The sequence below is a fragment of the Phoxinus phoxinus genome (genome assembly GCF_949152265.1).
Source record: "Phoxinus phoxinus genome assembly, chromosome: 8".
Lineage (NCBI taxonomy): Eukaryota > Metazoa > Chordata > Actinopteri > Cypriniformes > Leuciscidae > Phoxinus > Phoxinus phoxinus.
Window position 1 is genome coordinate 36,063,093 of NC_136883.1, and position 11,732 is coordinate 36,074,824.

The 11,732-nt window shown below is 38.6% G+C and overlaps 1 protein-coding gene across 4 annotated transcripts in view; it reads right to left on the reverse strand.

The window, feature by feature from the left end:
* Positions 1 to 11,732, reverse strand: part of kcnab1a (potassium voltage-gated channel subfamily A regulatory beta subunit 1a) — a 146,908-nt gene that overhangs the window by 25,470 nt on the left and 109,706 nt on the right. For all 4 annotated transcript variants that reach the window (XM_079621619.1, XM_079621620.1, XM_079621621.1 and 1 more), the window contains one exon: positions 10,266 to 10,309. In XM_079621619.1, the coding sequence (XP_079477745.1) occupies positions 10,266 to 10,309 (44 nt within the window). The remainder of the gene's footprint in view (positions 1 to 10,265; positions 10,310 to 11,732) is intronic.

Sequence of the window (11,732 nt, forward strand, 5' to 3'; positions counted from 1 at the left end):
AGTGCGCCTCGAGATCAGGGGAGTGAGGTTTACACACACAGCTCTTTAATAGCTGGCCTCCGTTACATACAGACTACAAAACTTGATCTACTTTAACACTAGATTTCATTAGCCTGGTCCTATCAGACTCTCGTACATTTCATTTGTACAGAGAGTCTGGCCTCTCTGAATGACAAGCGTTAACTTCCTTGTACTCTGTTGAAGTTTAAAACTATTGGATCTGCCCAGAGCCACTCTGGATCTGCCAAAGCCAAACGCTAACGTTTGGTCGTGACGAAACTACAACTCAAACTAGCACACGACCTCAACGTCATCGTTCTCAGACACTCCCTCTGTTCGCTGATTGGACCGGTAAAAAATTGCCCGGAGAAAACCCGCAAATATACCGCAAACCCAGACGACGTAGAGGAACATGAAAATTGAGCGGAAGTACGAAGGAGAGCGGAGCCAATTCAAATTCAATTCAATTCAAGTTTATTTGTATAGCGCTTTTCACAATACATATTGTTTCAAAGCAGCTTTACAGAAAATGCTTTTCAAAAAATATACATACAAAAATACAGTTAGTTAATCATAAAATTTAGGGCATAACATATCGCCGGCGTTGGGTCGTCTCTTCACAGGCGTCGAGTCGTCTCATCACAGGCGTTGGGGCATCTGAAGTCTCCATGAGAGGCTGGATACATAACTGGAGCTGACGAACTCTATTTGAGTTATCTCGGGACAGGCGTCCCGAGATAAAAACAAAAAAGGCAGATGGGAAATAATTAGCGTAGCTGCTGTTCATAATATGAATGCATTTGATCTGATTTAACTGTAGTATAAAAGGTATGAGATGCATCATGTGAATGCTTGGCTAAAGGGCTAAGATTAGACCACCTCACCACCAAAATATTTACGCAACCCATAATGTATTAAAAAGTGTGACGTTTGGAAAAGGCACAATATTTCCTAAAGTAATGGCATAACCTTTCAGAGGCGGGAATGTGCTTGATTCGTGTTTTTACGTATAACTCAACATGCAATATCCATATGCAGAATTATTAAACTAATAATAAACTAAATGCTGTGAAAATCATCTGCTAATGTCTATTGCAGATATACAGATGAAACTGGAAAAATTTGAATATGGTGCAAAAGTTCATTTATTTCAGTAATTCAACTTATAAGGTGATACTAATATATTATATAGACTCATTACATGCAAAGTGAGATATTTCAAGCCTTTATTTGTGATAATTTTGATGATTATGGATTACAGCTTATGAAAACCCCAAATTAAAAATTAGAATATTGTAAAAATGTTTTATAGCGTGTAAGCCATAATCATCAAAATTATAACAAATAAAGGCTTGAAATATCTCACTTTGGATGTAATGAGTCTATATAATAAAAGTTTTTTTTAACTCCTTTTTAGAGTTTCATCTGCATTTACTCAACCCCAAAATGTACTAAAAAAGTGTGACATTTGAAAAAGGCACAATATTTCCTAAAGAGTGATCAGGCTAATTATGGTGTCACTCCAGCAGAATTATGGATCTGCTGTTTTTGGCTCCAGCGGTGCTATACAGCGGGGCGATTTACCTTCTTCCAACAGCTGCAGATTCAGAGAAAATCCAGGCCAGCAGAACAGAAGTTACAAGCTCAGCCAGCGGAGCGTATAAATAGCAGCTGCTGTCTGACTCAGATGTAATGCTGCGGTCGTCCAGTGGAGAAGACCCCGAGTTTACGGCACATTGCTCACGGAGCATCCGGATATTGGGGAATGATCTCCGCCTCTGAGGCTGTTACATGAGTTTTAATGAGGGATGTTGTGTGGGGTCAAGTGAAGCCGTCCTATATTTAATCTGCTGACATCAGCATCTTCCTATTTCGAGATGTCCCAATAGGAGGATTTAAAAAAGCAAAGTAGTAATGTATGGCATTTGGACTCCAGTGAAACCCATGTGACTTACTTTCTTCCATCGAACACAAAAGGAAATAACTTGAACCGTTCCTCTTTTTAACACAATTACAGAAATTATGAAGACGCAGCATTAAATGATCATGTAAGCATCATGACTGTAGTCCAAATGACTTGTTTGCTATATTCTGACGGCATTAGCTTTGGGTGATGAACAGATCGAATTTTAAAGGGCACCTATTATGCCCCTTGATGTAATATAAGTCTCTGATGTCCCCAGAGTGTGTATGTGAAGTTTTAGCTCAAAGTACCCCACAGATCATTTTTTACAGCATGTTTAAATCGTCACTTTTTGGGGCTCAGAAAAACGCACCGTTTTAGTGTGTCTCCTTTAAATGCTAATGAGCTGCTGGTCCACGGCACAGGGGGCGGAGCCTAACCAGCTCGCGCTCAGTGAACAATCTCAACTCACGGAAAGATGATAATATCAAAACAGAAACTCACAGTAACGGTGTTCATTTCGACTCGGACAATAATGCCTAGAGTCAGAGAATATCTGCTGTATGGAGTCGGAACATGTATAGTTTAGTTTAATTACGGTTATAACCTATGTGACATTGATTAATAAATAATGAATAAAAATGGCGGATTGCTCGAAGTGTTGGGCTGGGAGTCGATGTCCTTATTTGGCAGTTCCACTGCAAATACTGTGACGTTATTGTTCAAAAAACGTAATAGAGAATAGAAAAAGCGGAACAGGTTGCAAAATATGACCAAAACAGAATATAAAGATATCAACGAAGCACCTGAAGAGACTCACTTCAACTTTTCTGTACTTCTAAACACTCATTTAAGGGCTAAAAAAGTGGATTTAGCATGATATGTCCCCTTTAAGACGTTATTCACTGATAATATTGCCGAACCACTGAACTTGAGAACTGGATCAGTCGGATTCATGAATAAATATTGCTATGTCTCTCATTATCTCTTGACTCCTTACACAAAGCTATTAGATGACTTATCGTATTGATCACTTTTATGGTACTTTATGATGCTGGTTTGTTTTATTATGATTTTTTACATTTTAAATTCTGGAGGCTCCCATTCACTAGTATTATATTGACTATTAATCTCTAAGATCTTAATTTACACCTTCAATATAGGGATGCGCCGATATGAAAATTTTAATTCGAAAGCCGATAATCTCTATATTGTCCGATAAATCTAAATCCAAATTTTTTTATGATTTTTGAGAGCCTGATTACGAAAACGTCTTACCATTAAAAACCATGTCCCAAGAACATAATTATAATGTTCATATTATAATATTATGTATTTACATATTATAATTTACTGTATTTTACTTTTTGAACTGATTTTAATCATATTTCAAGCGTCTCAGCTGGAGGAAATAATCCATTATTTATCGGCTTTAATATATCGGCCAAATTTTCTCATTGGGCCTATAACAATAGCATTAAAACTGAACATATATATCTGCCGATACCGATATGGTGGCTGATATATTGTGCATCCCTACTTTAATACCTTTAATTTTGCTTTAAAACAAATTGTTTGGTCTCTACAGAAGTCTAAACTCAAAGTAAAAGTGATTTCTCATTGGATAAGAGTTATTACTCCCACTTATCAAAGCAAAACCACTCTACAGTCACTTCTATCTAGGTTTTCTTAATCATAACTTTCATTATCAGTCATTTGATTTACATATGTGGCCTTCGTTTCTACACTGTTTAACTTCAGCTGAGTTTCCATATGCAGATACGAGGCAAGGTCATTTTAAGAAGGCCAGCGGGTCAGTAACATACAGGCACTGTGCTGATGGCAAGAGCCAAACTGTGAACACAAGGGAGTAAATGAACTCCCATATATGATGTGTGAAGCAAGCATGTCACTTATGGGTAGGACTGACAGCGCTTTAAGCAATAAGAGTCCTCCACACACACACACACACACACACACACACACACACACACACACACACACACACACACACACACACACACACACACACACACAGACAAACTCATTTCACAAGCAGAGACTGACAGGCAGAAGCATGTAAACACATTTTGCATGTATTTATCAGAGTGCAGAAACATTTGAATAGAAAACCTTGCCTTTGCAGTTCGTTTTCACGTCCTTGAGCTTAATACCAAACTCACAGCATTTATAATTGAACAGGTTGTTCAGTAGATCATCCTTTGGGCAGTGTATGCGGTCTTCCTCTCTCTTTTACTCTTCCTCTCCAGGTGCATTAACGTGAAATAACATGGCATTTTATTTTGTTTGAAATTTAACTTGTCCAGTGGGACAACTAATTTTCTCTTCCACTTGTCCTACAAAAAAATCCACTTGTCCCGGACAAGCCTTAATGTCGAGCCCTGCATATTCATATTTATATCAACACACAAACTAGACCTCACAACTGTGATAACTTTACTGGAAATCAAATCAAAATCACCAGATAAACCCCTTGAACTTGTGAAGATGGCACTCTCTGCTGGATTTTCTCCCAATTCCCAAAAACATTTCAAGCTGATGCTGCCAGATCCGGCACTGCCTCATGAAATCACGGTTAGTACAGACCTTTAAGAAACCTGCAAAGGGATCAAACTCTTCCCTCGCTAAAGCAGATTGTTGAACTGCACTTCAAGCCTGTCTATTTAACCTCAGCCTGAGGGACGTCATGATAAAGCTGCAGAATAACTAAACTTTCACAGTGATGAAACACTGAGGTCTTCACAGAAATAAACGTTTCTGAGCCTCTGGAAAGTGACGTTTTGAGGCGGGTTGGATTCCTCCTCAGGTGTGTGTGTGTGTGTGTGTGTGTGTGTGTGTGTGTGTGTGTGTGTGTGTGTGTGTGTGTGTGTGTGTGTGTGTGTGTGTGTGTGTGTGTGTGTGTGTGTGTGTGTGTGTGTGTGTGTGTGTGTGTGTGTACACTATAGAGGCAGACCTTGAGTTTCCTTTACAACTACATCCAGCTGGCAGAATCTCTCCGATTCAATCAATGAGCAGATGGCAACAAGTAACAAATAACCTGAGAAAAGAAGAGGAAGTAAGAGAGAAGGTCTGAAAGAAATATGGGAGTTCGATAACTCTCATCTCCGCCCTTCTCATTAGCCTTGATTGCAGGACATTAGGAAATTTCCAATATCCGTTTTGTGCTCAAACAGACCTATTGCTCCAGTACATCCCACATATCTAAACAGGAGCAATAATACACTGGCATATTGGGGATTGTTTTCTGTACAGCGACATAAGTTGCTTGCTTAACCACTGTCCATTGGCACTGTTGCATAGGTTGCTGCTTAACCACTGTCCATCATTAAGAAAAATGATCTAGCTAGTCATGACTGTCTCGAGAAACATAGGATTATTGAACTATTACTGTGTTCTCACCGTAATTACTGTAATTATGAGATGACAACACGTGACATTCTACTGATGTTCATAATTATGCTTTTCTATGGTAACTATCAATGCCTCAATGAATCTCAGGTGGTACAGTGGTCACACGGTACAAGAAAATTCAGAGCAATTCTATAAGAGCTTGGATGCTGTTTACAAGTTGGAACCCAGTGCTTGACAATAAAGGGCGGATATAATGCCCTTTTCACAAGATGTAAAATAAGTCTCTGATGTCCCCAGAGTGTGTGTGTGAAGTTTTAGCTCAAAATACCCCACAGATATTTTTATATAGCATGTTAAAGTTGTCACTTTTTTGAGGGTGAGCAAAAACACACCGTTTTGTGTGTGTTCCTTTAAATGCAAATGAGCTGCTGCTCCCGGCACAGGGGGCGGAGCTTCAACAGCTCGTGTCCTTTTACCTCACACACACACACACACACACACACACACACGCACTGAACATTTCAAAAACTTTTAGCCTTTTATGTTCAAACCGGAGTCAGACAATGATGGAGAGACTCAAGAAGAAGTGACAACATGTAGAAGAACAGGACATTTCTGAATGGTTAGTTGATGAATTTATGAAGCTTATGTGTAGTTATCTTCTAGTCATTGATTAGCATATTCTGTCATGATAATCTATAAATCGTGTTCCGGGGGCGGGGCTTATGTAAATTTGATTGTTGGTGATGTCACTAACCCGGGAGGAATGTCGTGTAGTCTCTACCAGCCGTTTGTTGTAGTCCTTAAAAAGCGATTTCTGTAAAAGCAAACATCTCCCTTTGCTTTGAACTTTGAGTGTTGTAACTTTGCAGATGTTGTTTATGATCAAACAGCAACATTACACACTAACTAAAGTTAGAAAAGTGAAATCATAGTCAACCACCCCTTTAATAATCCCTGTGTGAATTTTCTCTGTGTGCAGAATCACTTTGATCGATTTTAAGACTTTCTTGAAAAGGTCCTTCAAACCAGGGTCTAATCCTCAAGCCATCAATCATCCAAATTATAACAAATTAAGGCTTGAAATATCTCACTTTGCATGTAATGCGTCTATATAATATATTAGTTTCACCTTTTAAGTTGAATTACTGAAATAAATGAACTTTGCACCATATTCTATATGTTATATATAAAATTCAACCCGCCAAAGTGGCAGTAGGAGTGACGGCGTAACACTGCTGAAACACACACGCGTTTGAGTCACTGGTGTCTGCAGTCCTGCCCAAAGCTTTCCAGGGGTTATAAAAGACTCTTTGAAGAACATTTCAATCCAATGGCAATAAATCAGCTTTTCTCAAGAGAAATTACTAAAGAGCTTATATTTAACGGTGTTGGTTTTTAATAACACACTCTCTGGTCTGACCCGCTCTGCAGTGTCATGGAGAATCGTGTGAAGATGTCGGTGTGCCGCTGCTTTCCCTAATGCGGTTTGGCAGGATCTGTCTCTGAGCGCGCGCGCTGCCCAAACATTGGCGATGCACCACCCGTGTTCTGCACTGGTGGCATTATGGGAGATCGCAAGCTGACCTTTATATGAGACGGCTTGCTGGGCGGATGCTCTCCATTTACCTCCACCTCCACCAACTCCAACTCTCATCTTCAGTTATTCACCCAAAGATGATTTCTTTTGGCTTATGACAATTAAAGGTACAATATGTAAGATTTTTTTTTATAAAATATCCAAAAATCACTTGCACAATGTGATATATTTCCTGCAGTTGTGTACTTACAAAATCCCAAAAGTTCCCAAAGATTTTTAATTTCAGAGAAATTCCAATTTTAAATAATTGGCCGTCCAGGACTCCCTGTTTACTTGTTGCCTGTCATTGACGTAATATCTGCGTTACCCCTGGTTTCCGCTCGTACTGCCGTAGTAACCGTGGCGACAGACGTGGACAACTGCGTAATGTGTAACGTCTAGCTGCACGCTGTTGTTGTTTCGTTCAAACATTATGGACCGTGGCAAGCAGACTTTGGGACAAAAGGAGAACTAAAACGAGGATCAATATCAGCGTGGCGTTTTCGAGATGCCGAGAGCTAGCGTCCGCGACTAACTTCGACTCGACAGAGACGCCGCTCTTACATGTACTTTATTAGACAGGTGAGCAAATGTACACAAAACTAATCAATGTTATACAGCTCAACATGATGAAACGTTAGTATATGATCCGTATGTTATTCTAATGTTGGTCTAGTTTACTGCTAGTCTCATACAGACAAACTAACACATAGAATAACATTATAACTTTAACACACTCAAATGCAGTTTAGTGAGATAGTGTAGAGCGAGTGAGACAGCGCTGCGTTACCTCACAAGTTTCATTCGTCTAATAAACTGTCCTGTGTGAGTATTAATTCAGCACTTGCGGTAGTTCGGTAGAATGATGTCCTGATTCCTTTATATCCGCGGGACTCGCGTGTGGCGCTGATATCTGTCTCTCGTTAGCAATCATGCGCTGCTTTATACAGTCATGATAAAAACATCAATGTATTCACTCATCCATAAACATTATTAGATCCATCAGTTTGACGACAAGATTCATAATTCCGCAGGAAATTTTGCGTCATCAAACTACGCCTTTGTTATTGTAGGTTAGCGACCCCTAGCTGCGAAAAAAAAATACATATTGTATCTTTAATGAAATTGGTAAAGCAGAAGTGTGACAAACTAACACATTTTTGTCAACTCTCAAACTTACCTTGAAAGAAGCACTGTGACTGTGTAATGTTTATATAAGTTGAAGGTGAGTCTGTTCTTTTTCCTCCTATATTCTCCGAACAAACCCACACAGTCTCTCTCAGCTGCACACTTAACCTCTGCCTATATTTAACTCATTCTGCTCCTTCTCGGCAAGAGAGTCAGATATTCTTTCACTCGCTAGTGTTTGATTTGAGAAATCAGAGTTACATAAAAGATTCTTGACTTGTTGTGGAGGCGGACATGGCCACGCTCTCACCTCGTCCTGTCTGGTGTGTGTTCTGCTGTAAATACAGACGTGACACAGCACACGAGCCACCCGCTTCTCTCACAGACACACACTTTAGCACAGAAACACCTGTGCTGTTCTCAGTCTAATGCAATATGCATACTTTTCTGTCAGTCATCTCAATGGAAAAATGGCACGAAATAGCTTCATTAAAAGGACTGCAATTATAGTTTTTGACTCAAAATCACTGTTACCCTTTAGTGGATTTCTTAAAGAGATGGCACAGAATATTTTAGACCTGTGGTTTTCAACTGGTTTGCTTCAGGACCCGGATGTGTTACATCAGACCCAACACACTACTAAAATTGTTTCTTTTTAAAACATAGAAATCTATTGTTCTGATAATTTCATAAACAATGTGTATCAAAGTGAACTCACATTCAAAGGTATGTAATTTTTTTTTGTTCAAAATGAACAAAAAAGTAAATGATGAGTCAATATATCAATTCTTCTTATTCACAGTGATAACATGAAAATAATACAACAAAGTTTGTTTCTAGACGAAAATTGCGTCATCGTCCACCTTAAGTAAAGCAGATCAATAATATTGTTGAATATTAAATATTGTTGAATATTAAATGTCTCCAACCAAGCAAGCCAAAGCCAAGGCAAGTAGGATGAAAGTTACATAGTGTACATTTATTATGGTCTGGGTCATATTTTATTTTACTTTGCATAGTTGTTGAGGTTAAGACATACCAAGAATCTGCCTAATTTGTCAGCCAGATTGGCTTTTGAGTTGGTTCTTCTAAATGACTCTTTTGAATCAGTTTAACACTGTGATTAGGTTTGCTCACTGATTCGTTGAGTGACTCTTTCTGCAGTACAGGCTACATTTTGAGTGAGTCAGTGATTAATTCACTCAACCGATTTAATTAAAAACAAATTCATGAAAACAAAAACATTCGTTTCTCATGACGTTTCCAAAATGGTGAATTTCATTCAGTTTAGCAGGAAAGGTTGCATTATGAGCAACGTACTGATTTATGAACCAATTGGTTAAAAACAGTTATTCATGAACAAAACAGTCATTTACTTTCAATGAATCTGTTCTGACCTTTCTGCGGGACAGGTTACATTATGAGCTCTGATTCATTTTTTCAACTCACATGACAACTGATGCATTAAAAAACGTAGTTTAAATTATTATTTTTTTAATCTGCATGCCTACAAATCTACTTAGCGATTACTACTGCATTTTATCATTTGCATTTAGCGATGTTTTTCCCGTTGTCTTGTACGTGACAGTTTCAAAACAGCTCTGCCACCCACCTGTTGAACACATATAATATATTTATTTTGGGCTCTGTCACTTTTTTATTGACAGTAAGATAAAAAATTGTTGTTGGGAATGAAAGAGAGAGAAAGGCCAGATTCTAACCTGTGTCTACTCGAGCCTCGTATTCAGAGCTATTTATCTTCCTGGATAATTTTATATTTAGTAGCACGCATACACTTTAAAGACACACACACACACACACAGGCATATGGAGCCCCGGTAGCGATGGCCTGCTTCTCTCTGAAAGCTGACTCTGCTTTTCTCCGTCTCTGAGGTACCGATGCTGACTGAACCACTCCGGTTACTGAAGTTCAGCTTTGTAATTGCTTTCATATATCCCACTGTTCAAGTCCCAGTCCTATCCCAGACATCAAGAGCCAGATTGTGTGTGTGTGTGTGTGTGTGTGTGTGTGTGTGTGTGTGTGTGTGTGTGTGTGTGTGTGTGTGTGTGTGTGTGTGTGTGTGTGTGTGTGTGTGTGTGTGTGTGTGTGTGTGTGTGTGTGTGTGTGTGTTTGTGAAAGCGAGAATTTGCTAGAGAGAAGTCAGCGTGGTGTCATGATTAATGAACTGTTAAACCGAACAGTGCAGAAACTGTGTGTGCTGAAACTGCAGCAAACACATACAGCGTGTGGACATATCTTCTCTGATATAATGTAACACTCACCCAGACCGAGGCATGAGACTCTCAATCCAGATTTACCAAGATTCCTAAACAGACAGAAACAGAGAGAGAGAGAGAGAGATAATTAAATATGTATATATTACTGAACACTGGTGTCATTCTGACTTCATTGAGCTAAACTGAATTCTCAATGTAAACTTTGGCTAAAACATTCAACGTACATGAACGCAAAAGTGTAAACAAAATAGAATGAGGTTCATAATTACACAATGCAAACACACATACTGTAAAGGGCACACAAATGTCTTCTATGCCCAGTTTTCTCTTTCAAGTCAACTACTGTCGTTTTGCTGAGAAAGATTGTTTTAACAAGAGTGAATGAACACCGGAAAACTAGCTTAATTTCATTATGATAGCCTACTATTAATCAATTAATTAATATTTTGAATTAGTGTTTATTTTTATATTTTCCATTTCCATTTCCATTTTAAAGTTCAGATCAATCAGAAACATAATATTACAACTTAAATCTGCACTAAATGACAAAAATGCACAATGTACAAGTGAATTTGAAATGTTTTACCCGCTAATAAGAATGTTAGAAATTAAGCGTAGCGTTAGCTCTGGCGGGTCACGTTAGTCAAGCTCGCATCAGTGACTGTCAGCTGATCCACATCGACCTATAGGAATACGACGCTTATCACTGTATACATATATAACTCCTTCAGTATTATCAGCAGCGATCGCGTTTCTCAGTAGCGGATTACCCTCCTCCCTCCCCAGCTCCTCCTGTCCAGTCAGGATTTGGCATTGTGCCCTTGAATCAGAATAAATTCTCAAATTATGTTGTACTTTAAAATCTTAAATTAATGATATCTGTATTACATTCATGTTGATTCTGTTCTGTTTACCCTACGGGGGGTTATCGCGGTTCTTAATCACGCTAGGCTACTTAGATGCGCGGGGAGTTCTCGCCCAGAACAGAACTATACCGCCAATCCAAACTGTATGCTAACTGTCAATCGTATTTGACAATAGTGGTCCTGACAGAAGTGTAACGAACGTCCACTGAAGACCAGTTTGAATAACCCATTTACAGTTTATTAACATAACGTAGACAAAATGTACAATAAACAAAGACTTGACTCGTGAACTAAACTTGAACAGACACATAAACTCACCAACAGCGGTTACATGACCAAAACTAGACAAAAGACAATGATTACATGAGGGTTAAATATACACAAAGACTGATGATTAACAAGACACACCTGAACACAATAAACCAATAAGAACCAAAGGAACCAATCAGAACATTACACAATAGACTAGGGAAGCACATGACATGATCACATGACAAACAGGAACCTTGATTATGAAAACTACTAAATAAAACACATAAACATGAACCAAAACCCAAACCCAAACATGACAAGAAGTTATGTTGTAAATGTAAAAGCAAAATGGATAATGTTATTACATCACAACAAAGACAGTTTTCAAATGTTT